The 21,650-nt window shown below is 44.0% G+C and overlaps 1 protein-coding gene across 3 annotated transcripts in view; it reads right to left on the bottom strand.

The window, feature by feature from the left end:
* Window positions 1-21,270, bottom strand: part of GNA14 (G protein subunit alpha 14) — a 191,942-nt gene extending 170,672 nt beyond the window's left edge. The window contains exon 1 of one of the 3 annotated variants that reach the window (XR_009051213.1): window positions 20,186-21,270. Coding sequence is in view for 2 of the 3 variants with exons in the window: in XM_057720470.1 (XP_057576453.1) it covers window positions 20,186-20,309 (124 nt within the window). In the remaining variant the exon portion in view is untranslated. The remainder of the gene's footprint in view (window positions 1-20,185) is intronic. The other 2 variants (XM_057720470.1, XM_057720471.1) reach the window with 2 other exon arrangements.
* Window positions 21,271-21,650: the final 380 nt, after the last annotated feature.

The following is a 21,650-nucleotide window of genomic DNA, read 5'->3' as shown; positions in this document are numbered from 1 at the left end:
TAAACTTCAGTTGCCCCCAACATGCAAAATACAGAGACCTGTGATCCCTGCTACAACATGAACGCATCAACATAAGAAAAAACTAGAGAGGAGACAGCAGGTACTATTCTCCCTACTAATAATATCAAGTTATTATTTAATGGACATAAGCCAGAAGCTATGCTAAATGTATATTTAGCATAAATGTATAAAATATATGTATATATTTTAACGTTTACAAATAAAGAGTCCTAAAAAATTAAGTTACTCATTAAGGGTCATATAGATAATAAGTGACAATTGGATCATAGACACCAAAAACTGAGTTCTTCCACAGTCTACCAATTTGCCTCTGACAAGAAAGAAAAAGTAAGCTCATACTCATTCAAAGAACCAAAATAAAAAGATCATGGGTAGCAGGGAGCAACAGTAAGACAACCATGGGAAAGGTTTTCCCCCAAGATCCTGTTCCCGACATCATTCCTACCAACCTGGGAGGGTAGGTAGCTCCAAACAGTATCCACATCTCGCTAACACCTCCCCGAGGACTCTCACGTTCTGTGAGTCGGAAACCAGGCAAAATGGGGAATAAATAAAGCAAATATCAAAATCTAAAATGCAAACAAACACGAAGACTCAGGGCAAAAGAAAGGAAGACAAAGACTCGCTTGTTCACACACTAAACCTGTAGAACCTGAACTGGCGTCAGGAAAATTCTACCGTAATTTGGTACGTGCTGGTGATTTGCCACTAAATTGTTCCCAATACTTTCACTCCTTTTTTTGTTGCCAAAGCAGCATCATGAAGAGTTTTAGTCCTGTTGTAAAGCACGTTGAAGATGACAGGAATATACTCACTAGGATTAGCGGCTGTTTCTCCCACAGCGTGTGGAAAGACACAGCAGCTAGTAGTGTGGTTAGTCAGTAAGAATAGCAGAGAAGTTATTGCTGTACTTCTTGCTTGGAAATAGAGTGTATTAGTCAGAGTAGGCTAGGCTCTTTTGCAGTAACAAAAAAGAAATTCCACAATCTCAGTGACTTGACACAATGAAATTTACTTTTTACTCATGCACAGAAAGTCTAATGCACAAGTTCCTGCTTGGGCAGCTTTCTTCTAAGTAGTAACTCAGGTCAAAGGCACTGTTTATCTTGTCACCATGCTCTCTCCAACTAATGGCTTCAAAGATGACTGTAGGAAATAAACATGATTGTGAATGGAGGTTTTTTATGGGCCAAATGTATTACTGCCAAATAGGTGATGCTCACCTAAGCAGAAAAACAGAGAAGACTGTAAATAAATCTCCCTTAAGATGGATTTCCCTTTAATGACTTAAAAAAAATTACCTCCTAATGTCCCCAATTAGTACACGGAAATGGTGCCCACATTCCAGTGACCAAAATTAGACATATGTCCCATACATCTCATTGTCTCTGTCACACAGAGGTCAGCCAAACTACTCTGGGTCCTCAATTCTTGGGACATCTGCATCAGAGTCCCACATCTTGGTGTTTTCAGTGTATTTCCTCAGTAAATCCTTGGGCCCTATGCAGCTCAGTTTTGACATTGTGTCACATTCACATAAACACAGTGAGGCAACTAACCTATTTTATGTTCCAACTCTTTCTCAACCTTTATAAAATGCCAAAGGGGAGGTATACTGTTAATTTTCAAAATGTATCCTCAAAATGTTCTCTCATCACTTTCCTCTGAACATCTCCCACACACAGAATGTCCTCTGAAATTCTCCTGATCTGAAATCTCCCCCCACAAAAGCCCCCTGCCATACAGCCCATGGCTTTTCTCTGTCTTTCCTCTCCCCTTCAGTTCTGTATTATACATCAACCTGGCCTGCCTCGCTTCTTTAGCATTTTCTCCATATCATCCACTGCCTAGATTCTCTCCACGGAGAGCTACTAGATGACCTAGTAAAAAACAGTCTTGTCCTCAAAGAAAGAGCCAGCGGTGGTAGATTGCAAATACTCCCACAACCAAAATGCTTTTGGCATTTAAAGCAGTGGAAGCCAGGACTCCCCTGGTTGTGCAGTGGTTAAGAATCCACGTGCCAATGCAGGGGACACGGGTTCGATCCCTGGTCCGGGAAGATTCCCACACACCATGGAGCAACTAAGCCCATGTGCCACTACTGAGCCTGTACTCTAGAGCCTGCAAGACACAACTATTGAGCCCATGCGCCATAACTACGGAAGCCCATGCCCCCAGAGCCTGAGCTCCGCAACAACAGAAGCCATTGCAATGAGAAGCCTGCGCACCGCAATGAAGAGTAGCCCCCATTCACCACAACTAGAGAAAGCCCATGTGCAGCAACGAAGACCCAATGCAGCCAATAAATAAACTAAAAAAAAAAAAGATTTTTTTGTAATAAATAAAGCATTGGAAGCCAGCTTGCCTCCTAAATGGTCATAAACTTGGAAAGACCAGGGAGGTTAAAAGTCCAATTTAACCAAAAATCCACTTACATTTGTCAATCTTACTCTTCTCTGGACCCACAGTTCTTGGCACAGAGAAAGTTCTCTATCGCCTGTGGAATAAAGGCACATGGATTTGTGGCTGAAACAAATGTGACAGGAGCACCATCAAGAGATGTAAGAGACGTGATGGCCACTTGAGTCCATCAGTCTCCAAATTAGCCATCAAATTTTAGAGAACAAACTCTCCCAGCACTTCTCAGAAAATATCCCAAGTTAATTGGGATGTCCAGAGAGAATGGTTTTTAAGCCATAAAAGGGAAATCAATCTTAAGGAACACTTATTTGTGGTCTAAAACAAGGCAAATACCTTCTCCAACTCCTTAGTTAAGTACCACCAACATGCCAAGGTCCTGATCAGTGCTCCTACCTCCAGGAAAACTTTCCCAAGCCCAGCTCTCAAGAAACAGCACTTTTGGTTCTTCCCTCACCGAGCCCTCAGCATGTGCTTCATCCGGCTGTAGATCACTCCACGTCTGCGTCCCCTCTCTAAGGAGATGGGACCCTCTGTCAGAGCAGGATGACCAAGAAGGTGAGTCCACACTCTCCCTCAATCCAAGTCCCTTCACCAACCTGTTTATCATCATACACAGTCTGTACTCAGAATAGCCCCAAACTCAATGCTGGTGGCTAAAAATGATGTAAAACTATATATATTATTGCACATTATATATATCATTATATATGTGTGTATATATATTTATTTAAATTATGAGTGAAGAATTTTGTCATATTTAAGGTTTCATTTTGCACACAAGCCCTCAAGGCACAACAGAATCAGTTCTTTTGCTTTCGTTTTCATTTGTTATCAGAGAGAGCTCAAAGTATAAAATATAAGGTGGAGTCAAAAGGAGAGAGCAAGATCTTTTCTTGTTGCAATGTAGTAACTCAGTTGTTTCTTATCTTGGTCTTGGAGGCAAGATAAGTTTGATTTATGGCATAAATGTGAAATAAAGGAATAAAGGGTCTGTCTGAAATCTCATAGTTCTTGGCCACAGAGTAAGATGGGGAGTGCCCATCTGTAGTATTTACGCTGGGATGTAAATAAAGCATGTCAGGTCCTGGCAACTCGGACACTGGCTACTGGAAAACATGTTGTGCAGTGTCCACAGAATGGTAACGTAGAATGGAAACATAACTCAAGCAAGAGATCAAGGACATCAACTTTCTGGATTATTTGCAAGTGACTGGTCCGTGAAGGTGACCCTTCCCAACTTCACCTGGTTTGGGCATGGCCTACCATGAGTTATACTCAAAATATTTAACAAGGCTTATGGCGTGGGATGGGCGCTCACCAATCAGAACAGCTGCTGGTCCATTCTGGTGGCTGGGACGGAGCCAAGGAAGCGAACTGCGGTGCGACGCATAACTTATTAGTTGCTAAGCAGAGGGAGATGTGGAATATTCCAGACAGGAGGCCCTGATGGCTAGGGTGACGACATCAAGGGGAGGGGGCACTCAGGCTAATGGCTGTTTGCCAGTTGGTACAGGAATATTTCAATATTTAACGCCTTGTACCGGCATGGTTGCTCACCATCTAATTACAGCTCTTTCCCAAGCACAGAACCAAGACCTGGTAGCAGTAAAGGGAAAACACGTCTTTACCTACGTCATGACCCCTGGCCCTGTCGTGTATATCACTATGCAGAGCTAAGCATCATAAGGGCCTCACCCTTACCCTGGGAAAAAAATTAGAGTCAGTGCCCAGATGAAACAATACCTTTACTTCCAGCTCTCTGTGTCCTCTCTCCAAATATCTACGATAAAGAGGATACATCTCTCTAACCTCAGTTTTAATCCTGATGTCTACATTCATATAGATGTCAATCGGAAAATGTCTAAAACCAAAACTATCGATTCCCTGTCCCCCTCCCTGCTACCAAATCCATCTTCCCTTTACTCACAGCCATCTCAGTAAATGGCACGGCCACTGGCTGGGTCGCTCACGCTGAAAGCCCAGGGACCGTCTGATTCTGTCCTTGGATACCCCTGGGCCATTGATCAACACATCCAATCAACTCTACCTTCAACACACATACGAAATCTAACCAATTCAGTCAACCTCCATCATTCCTGTGCCAGTCAAGTCACCATGACACATCACCTCCACAACTCCATAGCATCCTGATTGGTCCTCCTGCTTCCACTCTTACCAAATACAGTCTACTCTCTGCCCAGCAGTCTGCGGTTTCTTTTTAAAATGACAACCAAATCGCCTCCCTTTGCTAATCACTGCTCTCCCTTGGCCTCTGACAGCACTTAAATTGAAATCCACACTCCTGCTTCCTAACCATGCTTCTTGTCATCTTCTCTCTCACTCAACTCAATGCCTTCGGCTCTTCCTCAGACCCACCGAGCCCATTTCCACCTCAGGCTGTCTCCCCAGCCTAGAACGCTGTCACTCCCTGGGTCTTCATGCAGACTGTCCCATCGCTCAACCCAATTTCCCCTCAATAGTCACCTCCTCAGAGAAGTCTGCCTATCAAAACTAGACCCACTGATCCCCCAGATCTTCACTCTCTAACCCCTTACTCTGCTTTATTTTTTTCATGGTACTTGCCTAACTTAAAATCATCCTACACATCTCTTTATTATCTCACTACAGTGTGAGCACCAAGAGGGCAGAGGCTTTGAATCGTTCTCTTCTCAATTCCAGAGGCCTGGAACAGAAGCTGAGTGACAGCGAGCTTCCAGACATTTATGGGGAAAATATCAATAATTGACTTTTATTGTATTTTACCCACTAAAGCACAGTCACTTTCTGAAAATCCTTCTTTGGTATGTACACACTATCTTAACATTACATTGCCTTTGTGAGTCTTAAGAATTCAACAATGAAGAAAATTCTGTACCTTAGAATGCATTCTCCATGCTACTTAAGCAGAAAGGAAGAAACAATTCATCTCACGGTGAGCAACTTAAGCAGTACAGGTGTTTCTCATCATAGATTCGTAGAATTTCAGAGCAGAGGTTTTAGTGATGATCCATCACCATGGTCTCCTTTTACAGGAGCTCCCAAGGGTTCAGAGTTGTGCTGTCCAATATGGTAGCCACTGGCTAAATGGGGCCACAGAACACTTAATGTGTGGATAACCTGAATTGAGATGTGCTGTAAGTATAAAATACACACCAGGTTTCAAAGATTTAATATGAAAAAAAAGAATGTAAGATGTCTTATTGATATATTTTATCGATTACATGTTGAATGACTATTTTGGCATATCAGATTAAACAAAATGTATTAGTAAAATTAATTTCACCTGTTTCATTTTACTTTTAAAAAAAACATGACTACTTGAAAATTGTAAATTACATGTGTGGCTCACATTTGCATATTCACAATCTATGCCATTAGAGACCACTGGAGAGATTAGATGACTTGCCCAAAGTCTCCACTGCACTGTAATGGAAGACCCAGAATCACGTGCCAGACCTCTGCCTCCACTCTGATTTTGTTCCACTGCCCAATCCAGCCACAGATGCCCAACGGTGATTCTCTATGGTGATTCAGGAGCAGGGGAGATGAGTCAGAAGAAGATTAGGGAATCCCTGAAATCAAACTACCTGGTCAATCAAATCCCAACTTCACATCTAGCAGAAAGTGACTTTGGGAAACATTTAATTATTCTCTACCCTCAGTTTCCTTATCAGTAAAATGGAAAAAGTATATTGCATACTTCAATAACTTGTATGGATGAATTGAAGTCATAGACATACAACCCTTAGAATCATTTCTGACATATAAGCAGTGTTATATAAGTTTACTGCCATTATTATTAAATGTTCATCTGCTTTCTAGTAAATTGAAGGCTAGAAAGTTTTGGGCTAATGACAAATAGTGTTCAAGAGTCATTTTAATTTTATTTTTTTACTTATTTGTCTATTTATTTTGTACACTACATCCCCATGACTTATTTATCTTATGTCTGGAAGCTTATACCTTTGGACCTATTTCGCCTACACCCCCCAAGAGTCATTTTTATGTCAACAGATATTTCTACAATTTGAAGTTCCAGTTAGATTATCAATTCAATGCATCTCTGTCCCTGGCAAACCTGTTCTGATATCCTGAGATTATCACACATGTAAAGTCTCATGTTACTTGAAAATTCAAACACGGTTAGAGAACAGAGGAATACGAAGAATTCGATTTCTATCTCTTGTCACCCAGGCAAACAGCAACCAGGTACTATTTCCTCAATTACGCTGGAGGCAGGTGCTAAACACACACACACACACACACACACACACACACACACACACACACAGAGTCAGTTTCTGCCCTGAGTGATCAAGATAACACTTCCACTGTGGCTGAAGAGTCACCACAGAAACTCAGAGCTGGAAGAATTTAGAGACTGCTGAATCCAGCCTCTTCGTTTTACCATTGGGCAGCCTGTATGCCTTCATGACTTGCCCAAGGTCACACTGCAAAATGGAAGCCATTCTGGGACCTACACCAAAGATTTCTGGCAATTCATTCACAAGCATTTAGACAACACCCAGCTTTTTCAGGTACTTGAAAGTTTAAAAGTATTAAAGGGAAAAGAAATTCATTAAACAGGTGATGTACCAAATGAAATAAGGAATGTTTACAATTCTGGAAAAAATACAAATCAGAAATATTACTAATTATTGTTCTACCAGATATAAATTAAGGTATTCTTTGAGTTTTTTGAATCATAATAATTAAAAACAAAACCAATATATGTTTTTGGTTTTGTTTTGGCCAACGTGTTTCTCCTTAAAGAGCAAGATGACTCTCAACAGAAACTTTAGATGCTCAAAAGGAACACTTTAAATAAATGAATATATTTTTGATGGATAATAAATTTTCTGGCCATTTTCTGGTTTGCACCAAGATATAATTACATTGTAGATAGAACTGGTTTAATTCTCCCAAGTGCAAATTATCTGGTGGTAGTTGTGGTGGTGTGTGTGTATTTGTGTGTGTGTATGTACCCACGAGTTACCTTCATCGGGGCCACGCCTAGTTGATAGTCACTACCTTTAGTATCCAATCTTATCCTGATGAGCTTATGTCAAATAAACCAAAGCCTCCTCCTCATTTCTTCCACCTGTTTATTCTCAAACAGACACAAATTAACTTATTAGGCAAGGCAGAAAGACTTCCTCATTACCCTAAATGAATGGTAATTTGAAAATGGTCAGGGAAAGTTCCAGCAGTTTCCTCATGCATGAACTACCTGTAGACAGTTTGCAATTTCACAGTGACAAATACAAACGCAGAGAGAAGATATTAAAGGGGGTGATTCAATCGACTTTTAGACATTTTAGAACAAAGAAGAAGCATTTAAACTTGAATATTTGCTTTGAAGGCGTACAGTTGGTAGAGTTTGGGGTAGGCTTATGGTTTGCGACAAGGGCTTTATATTTAATTCACTCCACTTCATCCTGTTCTTTAACTCATTCTTAAATAGCTTAATGTTTCCATTGAAAGGGAAGAAATGTATAAACAATATTAGACTGATAAGATATGTCCAAACACTGAATATCAAAAGCAGAATATAGACAAGCTTTAAGAAACAACCTCCTAGCTCTCATCTCTTGAATCTGAGATCTAAGTTTTTCTTCTTCAAAGTTCAGTGACAGGAAAAGAATCAGAAATGACAGTCACAAGACAACTAGAATCGCTTATAAAGTGTAGAATCTCTTCAATACAAATTAGATAGTGAAGAAGCTAGTTGCCACTGCAGGTGGGAGTGGCAATATAGAAAGCCATCATTTAAAATGAGTTTATTAAAAGAGTTTTTTTTTCCAATGGTAAAAACTGGAATAAAGGAATAAGTGATGGTTTCAAGAAAATGTATGGGCTTGAAAAATTGTCCTAATTTTTAGGCTGAGATTGTAAATCTTCTCTTCTTGGCTGGGTTGAACTTTGAAAGCCACAAAGGTGAAGGAATAAGAAATGAATCATATATACAGTAAAAATATGCAAGTTAAATTTAAGAACACGTAGAGTAATCATGAGCTGCACTGAATTTTTTGATGTGTTATCATTTAAAGTATTTAATCTGATATAAAGTAATCTCAATATTAGAGTTGTGATTAATTTACAGGAGTTAATAGTATAAATGATTATTTGATTTGATTACACTTAGGAACAGTATTTTGTTTTGTTACACTTAGAAAGAGTATTACATTTAGACTTTAAAAGAATAAGATTAATCTATAGCTTTAGATTTATGAGGTCACTGGAGTCACTTAACTGCTCAGCTTTTTCTTGCCAGCTTTGTCAGGGATTTGATATATTTGAGAAAATGCAGGTTTTTTAAATGTGTAAATAGGTTTTTAAGTGTTTAAGGGAAATTTAATTATTTCACTGAATTAATAAGTAGAGTTAACTTAGTAGTAGATTAAAAACTAATCAAAGAATTAAGTGAAAGGCAATCTAGTAAACAATTACTACATTTTTTAAATTTTAAATGAACATTAAAGGCTTAGGAGTTTTACATTTCTCAACTTTAACAAACTCAATATCAAGTAAAACAAGCAGCTGCAAGTGTTTATTTGCTCACAAAAAAGCCCCTATCAAATATGTGGAAAATCAACTGCAGAAAATACAGGCAGAAAATACAAGTATGTCATGTATCATCAGAATGCGGAGAATGAGAGATCCGGATACGGTATTGACCTCCAACCAGCCAAGACCTTCATCATGTTGGATATTGGACACTCCTCCCTCAAAGATATTACATTCTGACTTTTCTGCCTTAGAATTGCATATGATTGGGAAAGAACTCCCAGATATATTAGGAGTTTAAAAGCTGAGTGCAAAACAGAATGTATAATATTTTACTAGCTAGGATACCAATTTAGCTACTATTGAAAAACCGTTCCATCATTCCTAGCCCAGGGCTAGTATAGCACCTTCATAGTATCAGAGAGATAGGCCTTTTCTACCTTGTTTTTTCATCCTCAACCCCCAACTTCCATCTCATGGGAAAAGATGGTTGCTCTAACTGCTACCACAAAATCAGCATCCTTCTCTAGAAGGGAAGAAGGTTCCTTTCAAGGTCACAACTCAGAAGTCGCCTATATGACTACAGTTTACATTCCATGGGCTATAAACTTAGTCAAATGGCCACACCTAGCAGCAGGCAAACTGAGTAATATAGTCTTTACCTCCATGTCACATGTCAAGATATTATTTTATTACAAAAAGAGGAAAGAAGATATTCAGGAGATGGCTAGTAGTCTTTGCTACAAATATGCCACTTTTTAAGTTAAAAAAAATTTTAATATTCAGAGGATTCACTTTTGTGCATAAGAAAATATGAAAACTTAGGAAACAAAAAAGATACACGCAATAAATCATTGGTTCCGGAACATCAGCCCATACTGATCCAATGTCAGTATGTAAGGAAGTTTTCATTAGTCCAAAAGTGAAAGTTTTAATATGGACAAATAGTGAGTTAATCATAAGTGTATATTTATCCAATTTAAAGTATCCTCTATTTAGAATAAGCCCTTCCACTATTTGAAGTTAAAATACCCTTTCTTTTTATGCAATAATATTGATACTAAATGGCAATACATTTTTTTCATTCAGCAAATGTTTCAGGCACTATATAAGATCTTGAGGATTCACTGGTTCTAACAGTCCCTGCATTCAGCATATATAGAGTCTAGCGGGGAAGACAGTAAACACAATATCAGAAATAGAGTTTCAAACCACAGCCACTAATATTTTAAAAAATATAGAATGGGCTATGGGAGAATATTCTGGAGGCACTTATTTTGGATCAGGGAGTCAGGGAAGCCTTCCAGAAGGAAGGGACATTTAAGATGCTTTCTGAAAATGAGTAGCAGTTAGCTGGAAGACTAGTAAGGACACATGTTGGAGGCAGACAAACGGCACGTACCAACATCTAAAAAAGGAAGCATTTGGCCACTGAAGGTCCTAAAAGGAGGCTCTACGACCAGAAGTGGGTGATCACAGAGAATAAAGGCAGAGGGGTGGCAGGGGATGGACAGAAGGTCTCACGGGCCATGCATAGATTTTAGATTTGCATCCAAAGGCAATGAGAAGACAGGTTTTAAGCAGGAAAACAAGAATCGAATTTACATTTCTAAAAGGTCACTCTGGCTGCAGTGCGGAGAATGGACTCTGGGCTAGGGGGTGGTCGAGGATGAAGTAGTCCAGACAAGAGTTGGGGCAAGTATGATGGCAAGAGGTGGGCACAGTGGAGATGTGGCCTCTTGAAGTAGATTTTGGTAAGATGTTGGCTCTGGGAGACAGAAACAGGACCATGATTAAGAACCAAGACTGTCTGGGTTCAAACCCTGGCTCTGCGCTGGCTAGTGAACCTCACTTTGGAGCCTCCGTCTCCTCATCTGTAGAATGGGGAGGACAACAGTAGCCACCTCCAAGCACGGAGAGAAATACATGAGATCCTTCATTTCAAGTGCCCTGAATGATGATGGGAAGTGTGAACGTCAATGTCTTCTTTCTATTATTCCATTTCTAGTGTTAGGTGTAGTAGAAGAAAGATCAAAAACACTCTCTGGATTCTGGTTTGAGCACCTAGGTGGTCGGGGTACCAGTTGTTGAGATAAGAAAGACAGGTGGAAACGCATGAATCAGGGAGAGCTAAAGACCCTTCTGTTCGGCTCAGTGTGTTCCATTTTGGATATGTTAAGAAAGGAGTTGTTAAATATGTCTGATACCACCTCTCAAATTGCTTTTCAGAGGAATATACTAAAACATTTAACATTCCCACTTGGTAAATTTTTTTAGATGGTCCCATTTTGTTTACTCTCCCCAATTTGTAAAAACAAACTCAAAATGACAAAATCTGAAAACCACTGTTTTAAATGAAAACACCGATTACAACGATTTATATCAACAAATGCAATATATTTATGTGGGAAGCACATAATATCTTGCCACTTCAAATATCCCCGCTTAGTGCAACATCAGATGATTCCTTCTGCCAGCTACACAGAAAGAGGTCATTTTCCCATGAAATTTGCTCAGGTTATGGTGTGGCTCTCAAAACATCAGACTAGGTCATAAGCTTCAGAGGATTTAAGTCGTTGTAATGACTAATTCTTCTACAGCTTCCAAATTTCACATTCATAAAAGTAAGTGTGAGGTGGGCCTCCAAAATCATGAAGTCTCTTAAATACAGACAGAACCACTAGATATTTACAAAAGACCAAGATGAACTGTGATTTTTTTTTCAAATTATTTAAGAATAAAGCAACAGAGAAGAACAATTAGCAAATTTCTCAACTATAGTTCTGTGTACATAACAAAATCTTATCAGGTACCATTGCTAGGAAAAGTCTTTATGGAAGCACAAAGAATATATTTCCCAAATTTCATTTCACTTCTAGGATCCAGGTTCAATTTTCTTATTTTGACATCACTAATCCAAGTATAAACATATTCAAAATGAGTAAGTAGCCAAGATCTTGGACATGTGAAAAACAAATCAATTCTGGAATTTTCTAATTTGCCTTTCTTCAAGGCCCAAACCAGGTTTATCTTCCTTCCATGAATGTTCCTACAGCACCCCAAACAACAGAGACTCCAGCTCTTGTAAGGCATTCACACTACTCATCTGGTATTTTATGGAAACCACTACAGAGAGAGAGACACACATATTTATTCAACCAGTGTTTAAGCTAGGCTCTGTGCTCAGCATTGTGGGTTCAATGGCGAATAAAGCTGACAAAGAGTTCAAGCTCTCATGTGAAACTCTTCTTAGACTCAACCAATCGCCTGGATGTGGCCTGTCCACAATTATTCAGACATTGGAGCAAACAGTAGCAGATATCTGTGCTCTCACAGCATTTTGGTTGCTCTTATTTTTTTTCCTAAACTTCTTTGTATATAACAGCCCCACTAATCTAGGAAGCAACTCTTTTTAGAGTTTCATAGAGTAAGATTACTTGAACTCAGTGGGCTGATGGCAATAAAACAGGCTTCTTTTCCAATCTAACTTCAGCACTTAATTAGTTTTATGAAATTGAATTCTTTGTCAATAATTGGGGCAGTTTTGCTTGATTTTAAATTTGTACTATTAGAGAAAAAGGCAACCCTATATTCTTGATTTCAAGATTCATTGCCACACAAATTAACTTTCTTAAGGTCAAGATGCCTTTGCATTGATGTATATATTCCCTACAGTGTAGTAAATGAAAATCTGTTTTCAAATCAATGGCATATCTTAGAATCGATGCTGCCTTAGAAATGAAATTCAACATGAAGACTCAGTGACTTAAAGAATGGGCTGGCCACTAAGAGACTGGACTCCTGTGGCTTACTGTCAGTTAGCGACTGACTACCAAGCCCTGCGACATCTGCTGAGTCTCTCCACTCCTCTGGACCTTTACTACCCCAGCCACAAAAGTTTGCACTTGTGTTTCTCAAACTCTGCGGTAAAGGACCAGTTTTTAAATTTTTCCCATTCAGTGGCAGACTATTACATCAATGAAATACAATAAAAATACCCTCTGATGCCACAGCAATGTTAAATTGCTTTAAAAGTTTCCAGATACTTATTCTTGATTTCTGTACTTGCCTTACATGCACACTGGCCTGGGACCCTCAACTGCTTTTTGAGTGGCATTGACTTGGACAACCAGGATTTAGACCACTAGGTACATTAGATGATGACTCTGCAAATGATTTATCACCTTCATTTATCTGATTTTGTTTAGTAATACAATTAGCTTATACTTTCCAATAACATAGTCGCTGAGCAACCGAAAGACATGCTGGGGATGCGTTACTCAGGATGAAGGTGTTATTCACAGCAGGTTCAAGACAGAAGTAGCATAGTTGATCCATCCATGGGTCACTGACAACTGACCGACCATACAGAAGATGACTTTCAGACAAAATAATAAGATAAACGTTCTCTTTCCGTCTCATTCATTAAAAAAGTACAAAATATGAGAATGTATCAGTTACTTAGGAAAAAAATACAAAACTTGAGAACCAGGAATGTTACTCTTAGGATGGAGATACTAGCCAATGTTCCATGGAGGGTAAACTTTCAAAGAGCAGACAGATGTATGGTGGCTCGTACTAAAATATGTGTCCTCCGCATCACTTAGTCCATAATAGAAAGATAACTACTTAATGGTTATTGGCCATAAAACCATTGCAGTTTATAGGAGCACAGCTTTTGGAGTTGTACATCAGAGTTCAAGGGTCCATGCAAATACACACACTGTTGCTTTTGCAAGAACTCTTGCCAAGGTAAGATGTACGTACGTGCCTGCTCTTCCTCTTTGCCCAGCAACTTGGCACCTGAGGACAAAGGCTAAACAATCCCTGCAGAGTGCCGAGCTCACACTCTGAAGACCCTTCATCAAGTTGGTGAGGGAGAGATTGCTTCAACTTCAAGAAATAGAGCATTCTCTGGGCAGGCAGATGCCAGGGGCCCTCTGGATATCCGCTGAAAGAGGAGGATATCCACCTTACAGTCTAGTGGGCAATCAGAGGCTGGCCACTCCCGAGCTCCAGGCCATTGCTATAAGACAGGTTCTCCAGTTTTTGTATATTAGGGTCCCAGGGAGGCCTTATTAACACACAGCTTGCTGGCCCCACTCCAGAATTTGATTCAGAAGGCCATGATGGGGACTGAGAGTTAGCATTTCCAACAAGTTCCCAGTGCTGCTGCTGCTGGTCCTGGGAACACACCTTGAGAACCACTGGTATAAACCATCTGATGACAGAACTGGAAAGACCTCAGAGGTCACCTGATCCAAACCTCTCATTTTACAGGGGAGGATCCTGGGGTTCAAAGGGGAAGGTCTTGCTCACGGTCATATATCCACTACTCAGAGGCTACCTCCGCCAAAACAAAAACAAAAACACAAAACAAAACATTCAGGTTTCCAGAGCCTTAACGTGCTGCTCATGTCATGATTCTAAGTTATGATGACACATCAGGTCCCTGCTCTCCGAGAAGGGGCACCAGCAGAGACTTCATGTTGCTGACTATCCGAAGTCCTTGCCCTTCTGGGAACTACATGCTGCTTCTATCAGTGACCTTGTAACTGAGCCCAGACTTGGGGTTGGCAGCGCAGTGGGAACTAATTCTTGCCTAGATTTTACGCTCACAAAGGCGGACTCCAGAGAGTGTGCTCTCACCACTACGCCATCCCGCCTCTCCCCCAGCTCCCTGGTAGCTGGGCAAAATCAGATGGCCTGAAGTTTTGAAAAGTGACACAAAATAGCAGGAGATGGTCACAGATGACGTGCAGAGCTCACATGCAGATAAGCGTCCAGGGCAGCCTCAGTGACTCTCAACTCAGGGTGACGAGTCTCTGGCTGTGTGCTTGGCAGTCTGGTCTGACCCCAGGGTCAAGACTCCCTTGGTTCCTGCCCTTTGGCTTAGCCTGCTCTCCAATTCCCATCAGTTCTACGAGCTTCTGGCTTCCCCGCCAATAAATTATTCTCCTGCTTAAATGGTCTGCAACCAAGAACCCTGGCCTACGTGGTAAGCCATTAATTTACCCACCAGCCGAGAGCCGACTGCTGTAATGAAAGTGGGGCTCCGCAGAAGGTCCTGCAGTGCCTTCCACTTTTAGAGCCCTGGGACTTCGGCTGGTGTGCTTCTGATTCCTTGGACGGTGTTTGCGGTCATGGCTGCTGCCCTTGCAGGGAGCCGGGCCTCAGGCCACCTGCATTCAGATGAAGCCATGTCTGTGCTGTGTGTCTCCCAGATCAAACTGATTGATCCAGGAGCGCACCTTCACCCACACCGGGCCTTAGGATCTCACAACAGGGACAGGAAAGGCCCAGAGGGCTCTGGAGCTCGGAAGGGAATGGAGCCAAGTCACGTTGGTGGCTGTGCCCTGGAGAAGGGCCCCTGGAATGCCCTGGCACTTGCTTTCCTGGTTTTTACTATTTGATTCTTTTCATTTCGTGAGATGCCTTGGTATGAATCCTTCCAATAAAGTCCTGAATTTCAATCTGTCTTTAGTAACATAATAGCTTTGCTACAATGACTCGCTGAACACCCCTCTCTGTCTGCCTTCTCAAACCAGCCACCTCCCTCCCTGCAACCCCACACATGGGAGCTCTTACAAGGAAATGTTTCTCTTGTGATTCAGGTATCCTGGGAAAAAAAGAAAACAAAAGATGATACAGACTAGAAGCCATCTTTTAGGGGGAAAAAATATCTTTAAGGGCTAAAACTTTTTTTTACACTTTTTCGTCAAACTTCACTGTTAGATTTTTTCATTTTATATCTGCTCACAGCATTACAGTCTCAAAACTTTCATCTTCCAACTCAGTGCTTTAGAAATGTGGTTCTTCAGGTACTTAGATCCTGGTGATTGATCTGAATTAGGCAACTTGATATTTTTGTTTCAAGTGGCTTAAACATCGTAGAAGAAAAGGTGCAGTTCTCCACTAAAAATGATCAAGGCCCTGTAGCGAAATGTCTGATTCCCAGATTGGGAAGAGTGGTATGAGATGAGCCTGGAGCATGCAGTTATACCACAAAGTACGAAAATCCTCCAAAAGCGATGGGGGCATGACATGGGAACCACTGCGCAAATCGGGTACAATCTGAGTACCAAAATGATTCAGTACAGTAATGAAATAAAAACCACTGGTAAAACTTACACACACACACCCCTAGCTATATATGCGTTTATATGGATAACAAATAAACCAAAAAAGGGGCAAAGGGAAGGCTCTTACAGCAGAATGTCTTGCGCCAATTGGTCAATGTGGAGAGAGGCTGGGGTTGGAAAATCATTTAGTAGCCATTAAGCACTTCATGTTCTGCCTGCATCACCTTTTAATCTGTATGAAGCGTTCATGACCATCTTCCTCATGGCAGTTATGTGTGAACAAGCACCTCCAGCTTAGCGCTAAGAGAAGATGCCCAGGCACTGAGCACCATGCCTGGCACTCCGGATTGAACTCAGCAAAGAGGAACTCAGCAAATGAGCATATTCACCATTTTGCTTCTTCTCCTCCTCACAGAGCCAGAAAATTCTGGCACTTTCTACTGAGAAACCCATACTCTCTGTGCCATTCCCTCTAACAGAGTTCCAGTCCAGGTACATGATAGCCAGTCTTAAAATGGAATTTTGTTAATTAAACTTTGGGGGACTCAGATTTTTCAACTTTTTAGTATAAGGAGAATAAGAGATTTTAAAGTCAGCTTAAGGCTTCGAAAACTGTAAGGGGAACTCAGAGCAAAACATTTTTGTTAAAGCATGACTAGGACAACTTAGACAAACTGCTAGCCAACCTACAGCACGTCAACTAGAATGGAAATGACACCTCGCTGGTCGCTAAAAACGCTCAGAAATGCTGTGATGCTACCTGACTTTCCACTGCCTGACAGAGCTGAGACAAGTCAGTCCACAGTTAAGAAAGGGTAGAGCCAGAGTTTGAACCCAGGCAGTTGGGCCTAAGAAACTACGTTTTTAATCCCTATACCAGCGTAAGTTAAATACAATTCCCCGGTACATGTTCCTTCCAGACAGTTCCAACATGAAGTCTGCAACCAAAATTAAGCCATCAGAGTTGGCCGGAGACGCTCAACCTGATTAACAAGCGATACTTTCCCAAGCCTCATTCGACACGAAAGATCAATAAAAGATCACATTTCTCCCCATTTAACTGCTCTTGTCCAGATACTTTCTTCTTACACTGAGTGGTGCTCATCTGGGTTCTTATCAGAACTCTTTTGTCCTACTTTCATATGAGGAACTGACGAGGAATTTCTTCTTTTTTTTTTTTAATTTTATTTATTTATTTATTATTTTTGGGGGGTACACCAAGTTCAATCATCTGTTTTTACATACATATCCCCGTATTCCCTCCCTCACATCCCCCCCACCCTCCCTGTCCCAGTCCTCTAAGGCATCTTCCATCCTCAAGTTGAACTCCCTTTGTTATACAGCAAATTCCCACTGGCTATCTATTTTGCAGTTGGTAGTATATATATATCTGTGCTGCTCTCTCGCTTCGTCTCAGCTTCCCCTTCACCCCCCACCCCCCCCCAAACCTGACGAGGAATTTCTTCCTGCTAAATTCAGCCATCTCCTTTATTTCCCCCCATCTCCTTCCACTGAGAGCACCACATCGACATCTTGAGAATACCAGCCCCAAACGGACAGCAGCTTTTATCTTTCGCTGCGGACACTGACCTGTGCTTTTATGGAGCACAAATGGGATACTGCCCCACTGAATGCACTTTGGAAACATCCTCAAATCATTTCGTTGCAACAGCATGCATCCTTGTCAAGGCATTCGTGGCCTTTCAGGTCATTCCACGCTCCACACTGGATCCCCAATTCCCACTTGCAAAACAGTTTTCACCCGAGGTATCCAGGCAGCGGATCATCTAATGCACCCATTAGAGAGGCTCAGGTGATCCTTTTTCTTCACTCAAACTGCGTGACTTTATACAAAACAGCACTCCCTGATTCCTGTATCTTTGGCATCATCACCTCCTCCTCCTCTATCTTAAGAAATGCAAGTGTGCCCTGCTCCGTTACAGAGTAAAAGAGACCAGAGGTTTCAAAGTCCACCCTTGAGGTTTCTGGACAGTTCCATGTGGTATGGATACTTTCTAACCGTTTCTGAGTGACTAGTGCTGAGATGCGGTACTAGTCACAGCCCAGCACAATGAAAAGGGGGGTCCTGGGATGTCAGGCAGTGCTGAGAGGGACAAGAAGAGGGTTGGGGCAAGGGCCTGCTGGGTACAAAGAAGGATTCTAGTCACCTGGGTTAAGTATGACTTTCAGGGAAAACTTACCTACAAACATTCCTACTCTAGTTTGAGTGTAAGTAAATCCGAGCATTTTACTCCAAACAAGCTTATCACCAATACAGCACGGCTCAGTTTACTGCTTAATTTTCATGTGTCAAGCTCCTGGTATATTCCAAACACTGAACTTCACACACTGACACAGATCAAAGTATTTCACAATGAAAGCGGGTTTGGCTTGTCCTTGAAAAGAAAAAGTATGCAGCTAGAGTCAGGCCCGCCCCTAACCTTTGTGGGGCCTGGGGCAAGAAGACAATGAGGGCCCACATAATTACTTTAAACTGCTATCCACTAGCAGACTGTCACAGAATCCTCTATCCTTGATAAATGTAGCTTTATAACAACCTGGAAGGCCAGGTACACTTAGAATTCTCAGACCCCTCAGAGTTCTGGGCCAGACATGAAAGGGCAGCCCTGGCCAATGGACAGAATCCACTCCCTTCCCCACCCAGGCTCCATCTCTCCCCAGGGAGGCCTCTTGGGCACACCTGTAGACCCTCAGCTCACAGTTCCAAGCTCTTCCACAACAGCAGCACAGCAGCTCTGTTAGGCCCTCCGCAGGGATGGGGTCTGCCCCTCCCCCCACTACTTGCACAGAGCAGGCTTGAGGCTTTTGGGCAGGGAATTCAATAGGGGTCAGGAATGTGGTGGGCAGTGTGGGCTCCGGGTGGGCAGCCCAGTCCACCTTCAGACACCTAGCCCAGTGGAGAGGGGTACAGGCTGTGGAAGGCCAGACCCCGCCCCCCTAAACCCTGGGAATAATTACAGGGGATTCCCTTGCCCAGGTCTGAAGGTAATACTGATGAAAAGCCTTCTCTATTTTCTTCCAACTAAAGGGACTTTTCTTTCCTTGAAACTTTCTGGGAGGGTGCCTCTTTATATTAAAGATGATTAAGCTGGTATAAGAGAGGATTCCTGTCTGGAAGAGATGAAAGAAAAAAGTTGAAATATTTGCAGTTCTCTAGAAAGATCTGACAGCTGCTACCCGGGTCTGAAAGAAGGAAAAGGTAAATGTTCCTCAAACAGCAAACGGACTAAACAGGGTTCTAGAAAATCAGAAGAGAAGGGATCCTGCCCTACGGCGTACACTTGGCAAACCTGAACATTCTCTTTCCGTTTCTGAAAGTGGGTGTCCCACCTAGACCTGTGCAGAGGCCAAAAGAACCCGATGAGAACTAGCCAGCGCGGTGCGGCAGCGGAGTCCCAAGCCCAGGAACGAGCACACGCTGAGTCGAGCTGAGTGAGCAAGGGAGGTTTGGGCCGTTGGCAAGCAGGTCTCCCCAAAGGGAGCCCCGGGAGGGAGGCGGTCACAGGCGGGAGAGTGGTTAAGGCTTGGGCTTCACCCCCCACGACCGACCCGGTGTCTGCTTTGCCTTTTTTCAATCAGGGCAAGTTCGCCAATTTTTCGTCCTCCCTTTTTAATTCTCTAAAAATGGAGAAATCACCAAGCCCACATCACTGCGCGGTGATGCGCATAAGAACTTAGTGCAGTTCCGCGCTTCGTAAGCTCTCAGTCAGCCGTACTTGTGTAGGCCTTAGAGCTCAGGAGCCAGAGCTAGCGCTGAACCCAAGATGCGGATCAAGCAGCTCCCCACCACCGACCCCCAACATCCAAGACACGGTTGCAGAGGCTGTGCGCGCTGGGGACGGAGGGGTGGGGTGGATGAGGCTTTAGGGAGAGAGGCAGACCACAACCGGGACAGCAGACAGAGGTCGAACGCTACGTCTCAATCCTGTTTGGGGGTAAGGAAGGGGATGTCTTCGAATATTGCCCAGCTGGAGGTGCAAAGGACGGACACCTAAGGGCCCAGCTTGCTAACGTCCGCGAGCCCCTGGGGAGGGGGAGGAGGAGGAAGCCTCGCTGCACCCGGCTCAGCTGCAGGTCCTCCAGGCGGGGACCGGGGCGAGGGACGCGGCCGGGAGGGAAACGCAGCCACTCACCCAGCAGCAGCAGCTTGAACTCGCGGCGCGCGTCCTTCTTGTCCCGGCGAAGCTGCCGCTCGATCTCGGCGCTGATGCGCTGCGACTCCTTCTCCTCTGCGGACAGGCAGCAGCAGCCGGCCATGGTGTGCGCAGCCCCCGACGGGCGCCGCGCTTGCGAGCGTCCGGATGCTCCGCCGGCCGCTTGCCCGGCCGATCTGCGACGGCACCCAAGTTCGGAGAGAAAAGACGGGGACCGACTCGAGTTTCGGAGTAAAAGGCCGGGACCACCAGGGCTCAATCCGTCCTCGGAGGCCGGCTCCGGGTCGGGAGCGAATCCGGAGCTCAGGGAACGCTCAAGTGCACGGCAGATCTGGGCTCACCCAGCCCCACGCTCGCTCGGGGAGAGAGCTTGGCGGGCCCCCGGAAGATCAGCGCGCCCTTTGGCAAAGGAGCTCGACACTCAGTCAGGAAGCGCAGACCGCTGGTGAAAAGTTGGGGCGTCAGTGCCGGGGGAGGCGAGGAGCGAGATCTCCCGGGCCTCGGGGTGTCCCAGGCAGGCGGCAGGAAAGGCGTGCGTTGGAGGCAAAGGTCCTTACTTGCAAAGTTCTAAAACCCTCAGCAGTGACCGCAGCCTAAGACCAAATGGAAAAGCTCCCGGGGGGGCGCTTGTGGTCCTAAGTGGCAGAAGGAGGCGGAGCGTCTCGAACCCGCAGCCCTGGCGTCCGCCAGACCTGGCCTTCGGGGCACGCCAAGCCTACGGCGCCTGGGGGCGAAAGGGGCGAGCAGCAGGGAGCTGGCGCGCGGAGCCCAGGCGTCTCGAGTCTCGGGGAGCAGCCCCCACAACTGCCTGCCTCGCCGAAGCGTCCTGGCGCCGGCAAGGCCGTGGGCCGAGGCCGTGGTAACCAGCGCGCCCAGGCCTTCGGGCCCCGCTCCCCGGCGGGATCAGGTTCGGACAGGTGAGGGAGGCTCGCCAACTCCCAGCCTCAACTCCTCCCACCGGCAAGAGGAGCCCAGCCCAGCCTCCGCCGCGGGCCGCCGCGCGCGCGGGGCGAGGTTGAGCCCTGCCAACCTGCAGTTGACGCTCTCACACCAGCCTCAGCACCGCGCGCACGGCGGTTTCCTAGACGGGCTCCTTCCGCCTCCCGGGCGCCCCAGCCCAGCCCGGGCTCAGCCAAAGCCCTTGGTCAGCTCGGCAGCCTGCCTGCAAGGTGCGGCTGGGCCTGAGCAGGCTGGTGCTGCACTCAGAAGCAGCTGCCCGTGGGTTCAGTTAAATAAGAGAAGCGAGGATAAATATCCTCCCGGCCCCTTCCTACCCCGCCAGAGGGGGAGGAGGAGGGCTGAGGATGTGAGGAAAGGAAAACGGCTGGCCACTTTGCATTTTATGATGGGAAAGACTCCTGCTTTGTAGAGAGGGCTGACCCGTTTCCAGCAGCACCTGGCATGTTCCCTGCCCCAGCCCTGAAGCCTGACAGCCGCCTTGCAA

This window comes from Hippopotamus amphibius, chromosome 2 (assembly GCF_030028045.1).
Source record: "Hippopotamus amphibius kiboko isolate mHipAmp2 chromosome 2, mHipAmp2.hap2, whole genome shotgun sequence".
Classification (NCBI taxonomy): domain Eukaryota; kingdom Metazoa; phylum Chordata; class Mammalia; order Artiodactyla; family Hippopotamidae; genus Hippopotamus; species Hippopotamus amphibius.
Note: the sequence above shows the minus strand (reverse complement) of the source record. Positions and strands in the feature narration are given on the sequence as shown.